The sequence below is a fragment of the Argentina silus genome (assembly GCF_951799395.1).
Source record: "Argentina silus genome assembly, chromosome: 7".
NCBI lineage: Eukaryota > Metazoa > Chordata > Actinopteri > Argentiniformes > Argentinidae > Argentina > Argentina silus.
This window is the reverse complement of record NC_139661.1, coordinates 5,811,327-5,825,792: the sequence shown is the minus strand read 5'-3', so window position 1 is coordinate 5,825,792 and position 14,466 is coordinate 5,811,327. Positions and strand designations below refer to the sequence as shown.

Here is a 14,466-nt window from a genome sequence, read left to right as displayed (position 1 = left end):
TGTTACATACTGGACCTTTAATGTAATGTGTTTTAATGTAAGCAGGGTTCCCCCGAAAGAGAGACATTGGTCTCAGTGGGACACCCCTGTTAAAATAAAGGTTTAATAATAATTTAAAAAAAATACTGTAGCAGTAAAGCAACACCTAGCAGACACAATAAGTTATTTCCAATAAATAACATACAGTCACCAATACATTTACTTAATGTGGAATGAAGTACATTATTAGTACATAAATCATTTTGACAGTGCTGAAACATTCGCCTAAAACATCACCAAAATAAACTTGATAGCATCCCATACTTGATTTCCATGTCATTTTTATTAAACAAGTCTCATGGCAGGTTGCTGCAAATACAGACCTACTAGGTTTTGGAAATTATTAAATTCAAAGAGTGCATTTAAGTTGAGTAAATTCACTATGTATGTAACAGAAAGTTAATACAAAACAGGGATAAAACAGTACATGATGTAAAAGGTAATCTACAATAGAACATCTCTACACCAATAGAATCAATAGAAATGTATTTATTTATTTATTAATTAATAAGTGTTAGAGTTGTGTGTGAAATTATCATTAACAGCCACCAAGCTCAAGAAGGACACTTGATTAAACAGGTTGAAAGACAATATTGTTAATCCTAATGCAATACATCTCTTGGTAAACATGTCTCTGGGATTGGACCATCACATCCGGAAGACACCGAAGCGCGTCCTCTGCTTTGGGGCGTTGAGCGTGGCACTGAGGCTCAGTCCCAAAACCAAACGTGTATCAGCAGGGTCAATAATCCCGTCATCCCATAGCCTGCAGTGTCAGGGAACAAAAATGTCTTGCTTAATTAAAGATTTATTTATTGATATAGTTTCATAAAAATGTTGTCTAATGCCTAAATAATAGCTGTCGAAATGCTGTCTGCGTTGGCGTATTGAGAGTGGTGCAGAAACTCGTTTACAGAAGCACCTCACCAATGGCCTGTGCGCTTTTGGTGTGCGCCCACCCACTCAGAGGCTAACAGGGCTTGTGAATTACACCTGGAACAAACAGTGTGCCTGTGTGACAGGATGTCCCCTGGCTGGGGTCGGGGGAGCCGACCGGCTACCTGGGCCCCCATCATCCCCTGGCTAGGTGTTTGGCATGACATGAGTGATGTGGAGTCAGTGGGCTGGAACTCCCTCCAGAAGAGACCTTGACTGAGTACCTTGATCCCAAGGCGACAGAGCCCTATATATATATATATATATATATATATATATATATATAGCCAGCCCATCATTTATATGGTCTCAAAATATAATTACTTTGCGCAACAGCCTAGATATTTTAACAGAAAGCTTAGATTTACTTCCTGGAATAGTTGTGACATTTCGTGTCAAAACAACCCTCCTTTTCAAAGCATGACACTAATCATTTACCTGGCACTGGAGAAGTATGGGCTCCCCTCCTCTTCAAACCGTCTCACAATGGGCTCCTTCATGGCTGCCTCTTGCTCAGCCGTAAACTGAAAATTAAACAATGGATTTAGAGCAGGGATGGAATTCAAGTATTTATAGTGTCAAGATACAATCTAGGATTTGTGCATTTGTTTGATAGTCATTTCAATTAATAAAAATCTCCTTGATTCTAGAAGAATGACTAATACATGCTGTATATTCTTAGTACAACTGTCTTACCTTGTCATAACCCAAAATATAAGGTTGATTTACTCCATTGTTTGTAATCAATGTATTTGTAAACAGGTATATCTAGGTATATCTACCTAGACCTGATGAGTTTATGACCTCAGGCATGAGTCTATGGATCATATCATACCTCGTGATATCATATAGTTCATCAATATGATCTAGTTCATCACTGCCTGAGTTTTTCCTAGGTAACCATTCTGCTTTAAAGAAAGAGGCCTGTTATTGTACAGTATGGTACATTATGTGGCCAAGAGTCCCCTAGACAACAATCACCTCTAAATGAACTTTCAGCACCGGCAAGATATGATGGGGACTATAGAAACACCAGTCTTTTTTGTTTCAAAGAGACATGGTTGACAGACCACACCTTCTGATATAAATCTGGAGGGATATACAATCATACGTTGATAGGCATCCCCAATTAACCCAGAAAAAAAATTGAGGGACTTTGTATTGCAGTCAATGACAGATTGGAGATCAACTTGACTATCCACAAGACTGCGAGTACTAAGCACTACGAAGTCATGACAGTAACGTTCTAGCCATCCTACTCTATGTACCTGGTCCGGATTTTAATAGTGCATCAGAGCGCATCATAGAAACAACAAAGTATTAAACAGGGCAGCCGACCAACCCATGTTCCTACTTAATGACTTTAGTAAATGCGATGTCACAAGCCTGCTGCCATATAGAGCAGTATGTTTCCTGTCCCACCAGGCTGAATAGAACATTGGGCGTGTGTGGTGAGATTTTGCCTGACACGTTTATCTCGAGGTGCCGCCCACCTTTCGGGCACTATATATGGACTTGCTTACTGATTCTATCACCTGCTATGGGCAATTCTGTACAGCCTCTGTCATTCCCTCAAAAACTGTAAAACTATATCCTAACAACAAAGCATGGATCATAAAGGATGTGAAGCTGTGTCTGGTACAAAATAAATATGCCTTCCTACAAGGTGACAAACAAAGTCAACACTCCGAATAAAGAAATTCGAACTTGAACTCGAGATGGAAATACATTTTTACCTCCTTTCCCTCTCGTGCTCTCTTATCTTTTGTGACGGTGGCTAGAACAGTGGCTGCCTGCTCGCCACCCATTACAGAGATGCGGGAATTTGGCCACATGTACAGGAATCTTGGGCTGTGAAAGGTAAAAGAAAGTAATATTGTTTACTATGCCAGCACAACCAACAGTACAGTACCAGTTCCCTCCCCAATGTGAAAAGAAGAATGGATAGAATCACCGACAAACCATCCCACACAGACAGAGTAAGACGAGTATTGCATCATTTTTGTTCAGGTTAAACACACATGCAACATTTCATATGGTGACTTCTGTTTAACTTGCCGTAACAACGACACTAGCTAGACATAGATTTCTGAATACCTGAGAGTAGATCGGTCTTACCATACCCAAAACAATTGTTTTGTTGTCATAGTATACAAATGATGTATAGCAGACAGAATATACAAAGACATACAAGATGGATAATAGACAGTAAGAAGCAGATAGTCGTTACGATTTATTTCACACATCTCTGGCTGTTACCTGTAAGCTCTACCACACATGCCATAGTTCCCTGCACCATACGAGCCTCCAATAAGTACAGTGATCTTGGGTACATTGGCACAGGCAACAGCTGTCACCATTTTGGCTCCATCCTTGGCAATTCCACCTGCTTCATATTCCTTACCCACCATGAAGCCTTTGTAAACATGGGGCAGGGTAGAGCAGAATAAAAAATGACATTTAGGAAGATGGACAACATCTTATAGCTAGAACAAGATTTTAAAGTTCATGTGGATAATGAGGCAACTTGCAAGGCCATGAAGTGTATGAACCTTTGACACTATTGATTTTATCCATGAGTTTGTAGCGAGGGGCATGATGTTGGTGCTTTGGATGTTTACTCTGGGAGGGCAGGAGTGCCATCTTCCCTTTTGGACAGTATTTGACCATGCTTGTCATGTAGACAATATAATCCCTTTTGAGGAACTGTTTATATTCACTTTAAACTTTCAATAGATCATGTGCTAAACGGTAAGTTCTGGTAAAAAAAAAAAAATCGTATCCTTTAATAATGTGTTAACGTGTCAATTATTATAACTATATTTACAAATATCAGTAAGCCGTGTAAATAGCCAAATTATAGCAGTAAGATACCATACGAATAGTAATTACGTAAAAAGCATTGCTTTCGTACTTACCAGTTATGTTTTGGAGAAAAATAAGTGGAATGTTTCTTTGACAGCATAATTCAATAAAATGAGTCGCCTGTAATAAAACGAGAGAAAAGTTAATACAAATTGGGAAGTTAGCAGCTTAGCACATTTTCTGTGCTAAATTAATCAACTGAGGATCAACTATAGTACCAATAATTTCTTGTTGGCAGACACATTTTGATTTGGAGAGAACATTGCATTTTCAGTCAGTCTGCCTCAGGCTATTTTCAACGTATCAACAGGCTATGGCAGAGCCATGTAGAGACTAGGTTGACATATGGACTTCATTAAAAGAGTTTTGATCATCGGGCGTTCAAATTAATTTGATTGTGCTGAGAACATTTCCTGACTTTAGAACCAGGGAAGAAAATGACAATACATGCAAAACATAAATAGAAAATATAGTCAATTTAATACTTACTTTTTTTGCAGATTCTGAAAACAGGACTCCATTGTTGCCAATGATTCCAACAGGGTACCCAAATATTCTTGAGAATCCTGCAGAAAAACAACAACAACTTGTTTGAAACTGAAATATTGGAAGAAATTTGGGGACGCAAACCGCTACTGTATTGTTACTACACACCTGTGACAAGAGTGTCTCCGTAGAGTGCCTTGAACTCGTCAAATCTACTTCCATCAACAATCCTGGCAATGACCTGCAATCAAGCATGTACAGATAATAGGTAAACAAACACACTAACACACACACACACACACACACACACACACACACACACACACACACACACACACGTCTCTGTCACACCATAGCCATGAAGTCTGGTAGCCAATCACAATCCTAAGCCTATGACTTTAATGTCAGTATCACAACAGATAGATTAAATGTTGGTCTATTCACCTAGGACCATTCGATAACTTTTATTTACGTTATTATTTTTTGCTTTTTCCTTTGCTGGGGAGGGTTGTATGTTTTTTTGTATTGGGCACAGGGGAGGGTTGTGTGTTCTTTTCCCCAGTTTACATTTGCAGTTTTTTCGAAATAATTTATTTAATCCTCGCCAACTTTCCCCATAGTGTGTAGAAAGAGATGCAGGTCTCTGCAAAACTCCAAAGAGAACCAACTTTTTTCATTTTGTTGAGATAAATGTTCGCTGATTTGCAAAAGAGTTGCTGTTAATGTACAATCGGAAGATAAATGTTTAGTTTTACGATGATAGCCACCACTGCAAGCAGGGTGTAATGAGGCTGGTGAGGTGCACTTATTTTATGGATGATGAACGGAGCTCATATCTTTGCACAATTCCCATTAATAGTTTTTAAATGACAGACCATAATGTACAGATCAAATACAATTAATGATGCATCTCCGTCATCTCAGACACAGCCACATCCACCCTGAGAGCGTCTCTCCCTACCCTTGATTCGGGGAAAACGGGATCAGCAGCCTGGGCCAAAAGGCTCAACCATCCGTGCACTCCCGCAATAAACGTGTTCAGAGATTGAATGACACTGGTGGGAAACACATTCCATGTGAGCCGAGACCCTTGACGAACTGCACCCAAGGTACCTATACGCTCAATGAGGCACATTGAAACAATTTATCACTTGCTCTGTGGGTGTGACACTGACTCTCTGCTCTCTCAAAGGGAAATATTTATATATAGCCTACTAAATTGACACAGGATAGCAGGGGTTTTCCCAGTGTTATAGTTTGGTAGAAAGCAAGCTGTAAACCATGTAGAATTGCATTAAATGTGCTTACAGAAGACTGTAAGCAAATTTTTTTACAGAAAGCTCCCAGACCCCCTGTCCAAATTATGATTATGAATTTTAGCGCCAATATTTCTGCCAGCTGAAAGTCACCACTGAGTGACATCCCTGTGCTGTTCCCCTGATCGTAATGAGATAGGCCACTTTGTCACTGTTACTGTGGTCATAATCATATATTTGAGTTAATTCAATGAAGGGGGAGGGTAATGTTTATTTTTTTTTATTTTTTTTTCAAGAACAAGGCGAGGGTCATGCAAAATTATGTAACATTGGGGAGGGGGGAATTTTTTTCATTTTCTTTTCATGACACCTCAAGGTTTTTATTCTAACAATTTTATTGGTCGGCTCAGATTATTTTTATCTACAAAAAACACAGACAAACAGAAACCCTGTTGATAACAATAAATGTACTGAAAAACAAATCCAGGCTTTTGTTAAGTCATGGACAAGTGTGATCAAAGTGCATGAGTAATGGGAGAAATACCTCTCTGACATCAAAATTACGTTTCAAGTTCGCTCCAACAATGCCATATAGTTCATCTGCTGGGAAGAGGGGGGCCTCTGGAGGTTCCGTGGTGACCTGTCCAAAAAAAACAAACAGTTTCAATAATACCAGGTCAAAAGAGAAATGGGAACCATATTACTGCCCCCTATCGTTTCCACTAGGATTGCTAACCGAGAGTACTTTGCTTAACTACCTCCCAGTGGATTGCAAAACTGTCTGGATGAACACTTTAGGTAAGTCACCAACAAGGTACATTTTCAAATAGAGTGACAGTCTTCAATGTCATGTGGGTAGTGTGCTTATTATTGAGTTCATGAATAGTGACATGTCACACCGCTACTGCAGAACTGATCATTTGCAAACCTTTAAAAGCATTTGTAAACATTAACAAAGTATAGACGGTCCTCACTTTACAATAAGTACTGCAAAATACTTCAATACTGATTTGTAAAAGGTATTACTGACCATGAATGTATCATGTTGAACAAATATTCTGTGGAGGTCATTATTCATCTTGTAATAAATACTTTAAGAACGGTGTTAGGAATGTTTTTCATTTGTTTTACCTCAATTTTCTTGGTGTAGTTCAGGTTGCGAACTGCCTTTCGTGCCAAATGGAGGGCGTGGTGATCATCGAGAGCATAGTGGTCTGTTACACCAGACTTCCTGTGGAACAGGTCACACACATTTCTCAATATTGAATGAAATAGTGCTGTCTCACTCTAAATTATATTTACAGACTGCATCCTAACACACAACTGTAAATAAAACACTCCCATTGTAGAGCCCTGTGCACTGTAATAACAAAGTATCTACATACAGAATGTAATTAGGATGTAAAGACCAATAGTACAAACAATTCAAGAATCTCTCAAACCCAATCTCATGTTAATATTGTACAGAAAAACCCAACAGTGAGACTTCAGGTCATACCTGCAGTGAAGATCGGCACCTCCGAGGTCCTCAGCAGACACCTCCTCACCAGTTGCCGCTTTTACCTATAAAACACAAACATATACAGTGCCTTGCAGAAGTATTCACTCCCCCTACACAATTATCATATTTTGTTGCCTCAGAGTCTGAAATGGAAATACATTAAATTCATATTTTCCCCCCTCTGATCATTCTGAATTCAGAAATGTATGTTTTCTTCTCTGTTTTTACTGAGAAGACCTCAATCAACATTTCACATGTTAACCGGATGAGAGTTTTTGGAGTTACAAAAATCTTAACAGTTTGATCATCTAATAATAAGTATGTTGAAGAAGAATAGCAAGCCCACTAATTCTCACCAGAGGGGGTCCACCAAGGAAAATGGTTCCTTGCTTCTGCACAATGATGCTCTCATCTGCCATGGCAGGTACATATGCTCCCCCTGCTGTACAGGAGCCCATGACAACAGCAATCTGGGAAAAACATTTTAAAAAACATTTCAGTCTAGTGGCAAGATGCCCCCCCTTCTTTTTATCCCTTCCTTTTTTCTTCATGTGTGGGTCCAGCTGTGGTCTGTGAGTATGCTAGCCATGTGTTCTGATTGTTCTCCCTCTCTGCTCTTTCTCTCATTGAGGAGATAGTAGCATGTAACATTTCTTTGATGTATTTGCCTTGTAATAGATGTATTTGTTTATTTTTATTATATATGTTATTAAAGCTTCATTTGATTTATTCTCACTTGTTGACAGCAGTTCTCACTGTTGACAGCAGCAGAAGAATGTATTCTGAAGTGTACAGAAACATCTTGTCTGCTCGAGTACAAGCAAATGCCTCCAAATTCATTGGAAGGCGCTTCATCATACAGTAAGACAATGATATTATCACATACTGCCATAGCAACTAAAGTTTTTCAGGGCCAAAAAGTGTAAAGTTATTGACTGCCAAGTCAATCTTCAGATTTAAATCCAATTGAACATGCATTGAATTTCCTAGTAATTTCCAGCCAAAAAGACCTCAAAACAAACAACAACTGAAAATGGCTGGAGTACAGGCCTGGCAGAGCATGTTTAAAAAATGTTGTACTTTCTAAATGGTGAACCCAATCTGAGAAAAAAAAAACCATTGAATTAAAGCTGAGAATCTCTGCTTTGACCCCATAGTAATTGTTTGACTCCAAACGGAGGGCACTAATTGAATGCACACTGCTTGCCTGTGAAATTATGGCTTTGAAAACCTCTTCAGCTAACTCCATGTTTTAATTTTTTGCAATGCGTGCAAATCAAGCACAGGCAGAAGAGGGTCACCGCAAGAGAGGGAGGTGTGGACTTGCTGATAACTTCCATCCCCACTTTTGACTTCCTTCGCCCCCAGAATCTCAGTCGAGAGAGATGAGATTCTGGAATCCGAGATAATGATTTCCCAAGAAATTCCTCTTTGAGCGGGTATAATATTGCAAGTGAACAACAGTACTGAGGAGAGTCCTACTTTTTTGTTTTAATGTTCCTTTTCAGTTCGAAATGTAAATGCTATTCCAATTTTTCATCCAAACCCAACAGCATCAAAAGACCTGTATGAGGTCTATGGTAAAGCATACAATTCAGTATTACAGTATTAATACAAACGTTTCACCTGTGATATTCCATCAGAAGACAGCCGTGCCTGGTTGAAGAAAATGCGTCCAAAGTGTTCCCTATCAGGGAATACATCCGCCTGTCTGGGAAGATTGGCCCCTCCAGAATCCACTATAGGACTCAAAAGCAGGGATAGATTCAATATGTCTGTAGATCACACTGAAAGATGTTCTTGAATTTTCACTCAGCAAGATTCTCATCATTTTCTTTGACTTTCTTAGCAGACAACACAAGCTGCAAGACATTATACAGGATTCTCCTGAAGATAGTGACTTACTACTTATTACTAACTAAATTTTCCCTCACTTTAATAGATTGCAATTGGCTTACAACGGTTTACTTGTATAATACAATATGAAAGTGTCACACCCTCCACTTCTATCTAGCCTGCAGTACCCCTCCTCTCCTGCTCTCGCTCTGTCACCCTCTCCCTGATGGTCAGAAGTGGAGTCAGGTGTGCGGGAGTCAGGTTACCAGCTGTCTGTCATCTTCCCATCATTAGCCCTGCCATAAAGACCCAGTCCAGACTTCACCACATTGCCAGATGTTTCAGTTTCTGTTAAGTCGCGCTTCCAGCCTTTCTAAATACTGTCCCGCCAGTATTCTGATATATTGATTAATACCTGTTTTCCTGTTCCTGCAGTCCCCCAGCCTGACTCCTGCCTCCTGTTACCTGCCCTGTCTATCTGCCTGTCTACCTGCCCTGTCTACCTGCCTGTCTACCTACCTGTCTACCTGCCCTGTCAGCTCTGCCTGCCTGCCCTGCCCACCTCTTCCCTGCTTGCCATTCCTCCCTGCTACTCCGTTCTCCCCAACTCCCTCATCCTCCCTCCTTGCTATTTGTTTTTTATGCCCATGCACCAACCTCACCAAGTCAATTTCCTGTATGTGCAAATATACTTGGCCAAATAAAAGAATTCTGATTCTGATTCAAGCACACCCCTGCCTCTACAATAAACACACCCATCTATTGGGTTCAACCATCATTTGCCTGTGTTCTGCATTTGGGCTCATTAGCCTGACCTTCACAGAAAGTTAATGCATCACAAACTGCTGAATGTTTACAAAACCACAAAAAGACACTCATCATTTTTGGAGCCAGGGGTCAGCGTTATGATTCCTAGCAAAACAGAGTCAGCACGGTACCTAATCAACAGTAAATTATTCCCTGCAAACTGAGTACATTGGGCCAAATCCGAACATTTAACCTTCCTTAGCTACCGCCCAGATTAACTTTTGCCAGCAATCATAACGGTGTCTCCAAATCTGTCTCCAAAAAAAGACAAGTTATGTTTACATTATGCTTTACAAAAAGTCAAGCTTTCAGTTATGTTTACAAAAGGTTTTTGACGTACAGACATTCATGGTGTATTGGTCTGGTTTTCAAAACAAACTGTGGTTTGAAACTCAAACAAGTCACTCACCAAGGTAGACACATGGCAGGTTGTTTTGCTGGGCTATTTCTTGTGCGCGGAGGTGCTTCTTCACTGTAACTGGGTAGTAAGTGCCCCCTTTGACTGTGGCATCATTTGCAACAATGACACACTCCACCCTACAGGGAATGGCAAAAGTTTATTCAGATCAAAAATGCGTGAGGTCACACGTCCACAAGAAATGGCCGCACCCTGGCAAAGTTCCTCAGGTGGTTGAAAGCTGTTTTGGTCAGATTCCTAACGTGAAATAAATTTAAAGGGGCAATCTAGGATTCAATGAATTACTCACTTTGATCACATTATGTACATATACTTTTGTTATATAATAATCTCACACAGTATGCTGAGAACTTCTAAAACAATGTTAAATACTTCAATGCGCGGGTGTAGTGGTACTGTAGAGAGTAAGCCTATCCATTCGAATTGCACAAAGACAGCCCCTGGTGGTTGTTTTACTGAGGTGTAATACTCCCCACCAAGAAAAAGGCAAATAGACTCATAGTCGTGGTTAAAGCTCTCATGTCAACAGACTGTTAGTCCTTGCATCCAGAGTTTGAAGAGTGGTAACATTTCTCCAACCCCCTCCCTCTGGTTTATGCGGCGGGGCTGAAGTTTTTTAGCTGTAACTGGAGAAGGTTTAGATATAACAGGATGCAGTACCCATTGCACTCACCCTGAAACCCGCCCAATTCCAGTGATTATGCCTCCTGCTGGAACTTCCTCCTTTCCATACAACTGATATGCAGCAAACTGGGAGAATTCCAAGAACGGGGATCTACAAGAAAAAAAAAAAGGTCATTCGTGCTGCTAGTGTGTGCCAAGGTTTACCAGCGACCAGCTACTGCTGGGCGAATTCCAAACACAAGCCTGTTTGATATTTCCACAGTTGAGGTTTCTAGTCCAGAGATATTATTGTATAATAATAATAATTATTATTATTATTATTGAATAATGTGTTTGTTTGATAAGTTGAAGTAATGACTGATATGTATATTATGTTTTACACAAAAAAAAATAATAATAATCAACCATTGGCAATTTGGGATGCTGTAAACTGGCAATGTGCAAGTTGTGTTTGGGAACAAACTTAAAATAATAGCTACATAATACATTGTTATTCTCAGTTTAGAACCATACAATTAAAGAATAACTTGTAGAGTTCTGGCAGGACCAAAGCTGCCTTTTTATTTCTAAAGAATAGCCAGCCCCTGTTGTCCACGCCCGGTTATCGTGTCCAAATTCTCCTTGTGTTTTTGGGGTTTTCTCGATGCATAAGAAGACTAACGTTACAGCCAAAGAGGGTACTTTGCTGCAGCTGAAATGTCTTCATATTTTGTGCCATTTCTGCCATTGTCCTGGCAATGAACAAACACTGAAGGGGAGGGTGAGAGGGGGCTCGGTGGTATCGCCCAGTGTGAAAGCTACCATCAGGTCTGCATCAAGACAGTGTGACACAGAGAATTTGTCTTGCAGTATGAGACGCTCTCATCGGTTGGAATCATCTGCGTTTTTGAAAACGTCAAGTGTCTGCCTGGCTTAAGTTGAATTGAGTCTGAGTGCATTCATAATAGTTCAGTAAGTTCACTTGATTTCAGAACACTCTTGTCTTGGTCCCTCAGTTGAACAAAAATCAATGACACACTGTGTTGATCGGGCTGTCACGAGGAGTTGGGCCTGGCAATAGAGAGAAATGGATGTTTACCCTGGATCCAGAAGTTTGTCAATGCGTTCTCGTGGCAAGAGCTTCCCTCTGGATGTGTGCAATTTTCTGGCCTTTTCTCCTCCCCCTGTGTCAACACATTATGAAACAGTATGTTAAAAAACAAATGAAGTTTGTTTAATAGTGACTTATTCCATGAAAAGCTATGATTACAATTTTAGAATAGTAAATGCGCTTAAAGATGTCATGCCTACAATTTGACGTCATACAGCACATGCAGCCTTACTTTTCATTTAGATGAAATGTGCAAGAAAGGGTAACATGATTAAAAGAAAATGGAGAAACGGAAAGCAACCTATGCTGCACATACACTACTGCTCAATCGGCAATCGATGCACTGTGGTAGGAGCGTGAAGGAATCATGGAAGCGTTCATATCACTGAATTATTCCTGGCAGTAGGCACAACATCTTTATGCAAAGTAAAACTTTAGCACACCTTTTTATTTTTTTCAGGGGAAAGTGCATATTCATTTTGCTTTTACATTTACATTTATGGCATTTAGCAGACACCTTTATCCAAAGCGACGTACAACAAATACATTTGTTTAAGTAAGTGAATCATCTATCCAACAGTCATCATAAGACAAAATAATCAATGCTCACACCAGGGGCCATTGGCAGTCGTAATGCCAGTAGTTTTTGTGCAATTACAACATAAAAGTGTTACTACAAAAGCGAAAATGTATTAATTGTTTTTTTTTTTTCAATATGACATAATTGTATCACGTGGAACCTTGAAAATGAACCTTGAATGACTTTGCTTTATCTTTTTGGATTTCCACATTTCATGGAAATGATCATGGAAACAGGACTTTTCTTTTTTTATATATATAATAAATGTGTGTAGACACATTTGGTAAATTAAATTGAAAATGTATTACTGATTTATCATTTGCCAAATAGCAATATCATTTGATTAATGGCTGCTATATGTTTCCATAAACATTAACACCCAGATTTACATCTTTAACAACACCCTAAAAATGTTCAAGGAATGTGTCATGGAAAAGCCAGTCATTTCAAAGGCAAATTCTTTAGTCTTTTTTAAATATTACCCTGTACCCAATTCGTACCCAGCTTCCAGAACTAACAAACAAGATTTCTGCTTTTACCAGAAAAGAAGTGCTGCTTTTACCAGACAAGGTGTGAAAACAGATGGAATGAAGGTGTGCTGAACAAAATGTGCATAGTACTTGAATCTTGCCAGTCACCTTGGCATCACTTTTTCAAGTACAAACTCGGCACTTACCCAATTTAATTTTCTCCGCTCTCTCTTTCAGCTCTCCTACAAGACTTTGCATTTGTTCATAGTTTTCCTGAGGAAAAAAGAGGCAGCATAACACAAGGGATCCTGTTATCTTTGCTGTGTTTTGTGCTCAACTAGCACACTCTTTAGGGCAGTTTCCTGGAGAGAGTTTCATTTAGTCAGGACTAGGCCTAATTCTAAATAACCCTTAAATAGACATTTTATTTATTTGTTAAACAGACATTTAATTTCTGAAACATCACAAGTATATTTGCTCCATTGTTGTCAGTGATCCAGTGGGCAAAATGTAGTGGTCCAGTGATTTATGCATGCTGGGTCACTAACAAAAGGTAAACAATGGGGGGATATGCATTTCAACATGCAAATAGCACTAGATGTATATGGCCTATCTGTTGTCTTCAAGAAATTCCATAAGAGCAGCATTACGTTTTCAAAACATGTTTTCTATCATTTGTTTACAGTAGGCCTACATAACTATACAGTTATGATTGATTTGCTTATAATGAGGTTTACGCTCAGGTATTTAGGAGTAATCATCAAGGCCTATATTTAATTTCTGAAAATATTACAAAATCACTGGTACCTGCTTTGAGTGAAATGTATTTGACATGCGTTTGATAAGGGTCCCATTCCATTCCAACATAATTAGAGACTGACCTCTGACGCTGTAACATGACTTTAGCAACCTAGCTTGCTCCTCAACTTCACACTGACCCGACATTCATGGCGATGGAACTAAAGCCTGTAACATCGCAGCAGGTTTATTAAGCTTTCATACATTCCTAAGTGATCAGAAAGTCCCCACTACTAGAACAAACTAATACCTTCACGGCTAGTTAGCTAACTTTTATTCGCCCACCTACCTGAAACTCCGGGGAATGTGTGTCAGGCTGTGAACCCAGTGTAGCCACTGTATCACCATTGTAGAGTCTTGTATTAGCTAAAGTTAGACCTCTGCACCGAAGTAGATGGAGCCAAGGTCTGACAGTCTGCAAAAGCATGTTTCTCTGTGTACTAGATCAATTCGAAAGCCGATACTGTACCAAAAAGCAAATAGTGTTTTTAACCTCTCTGCTAAGAGCAGGTACTCTGAAATCTTCTTCTTCTGCCGTTTATTGGTGCTTTCCGCCATCTACTGGACTGGAGGGAGAGACAGAGGTTGGGTTCCAATATTCCAAATCAAATCAAATGCATTTGGATAGCGCTTGTTACAAAAACAATTGTCTCAGCTCGTTTTACAACAAGAACAATACTAAACAGTATAAACAATATATACAATACAACAATATGAAGTAACACCGAACCATAGGGTTAGCAAATCATATTTTACATGA

The 14,466-nt window shown here is 39.5% G+C and overlaps 1 protein-coding gene across 1 annotated transcript; it reads right to left on the bottom strand.

Moving 5' to 3' along the window:
• Nucleotides 1-219: 219 nt before the first annotated feature.
• mccc2 (methylcrotonyl-CoA carboxylase subunit 2) lies at nt 220-14,227 on the bottom strand. The gene is made up of 17 exons (XM_083673690.1): nt 13,996-14,227; nt 13,115-13,181; nt 11,847-11,931; nt 10,818-10,919; nt 10,136-10,263; nt 8,710-8,822; nt 7,440-7,553; nt 7,081-7,145; nt 6,714-6,813; nt 6,127-6,222; nt 4,495-4,567; nt 4,330-4,406; nt 3,894-3,960; nt 3,235-3,391; nt 2,712-2,826; nt 1,414-1,499; nt 220-805 (listed from the first exon to the last, which is right to left on the bottom strand). The coding sequence occupies exons 1-17, from the start codon at nt 14,131-14,133 to the stop codon at nt 688-690; spliced, it is 1,701 nt and encodes a 566-aa protein (XP_083529816.1). The 5' UTR covers nt 14,134-14,227; the 3' UTR covers nt 220-687.
• Between the last annotated feature and the right edge of the window lie 239 nt (nt 14,228-14,466).

Excerpts from the sequence above, each read along its gene's own strand:
- mccc2 (XM_083673690.1), bottom strand. The coding sequence starts at position 14,133 with ATGCTTTTGCAGACTGTCAGACCTTGGCTCCATCTACTTCGGTGCAGA. Across the intron at positions 11,932-13,114 it reads AGCGGAGAAAATTAAATTGG|GGGGAGGAGAAAAGGCCAGA; the intron begins GTAAGTGCCGAG and ends GTGTTGACACAG. Across the intron at positions 6,223-6,713 it reads ACTACACCAAGAAAATTGAG|GTCACCACGGAACCTCCAGA; the intron begins GTAAAACAAATG and ends TTTTTTGGACAG.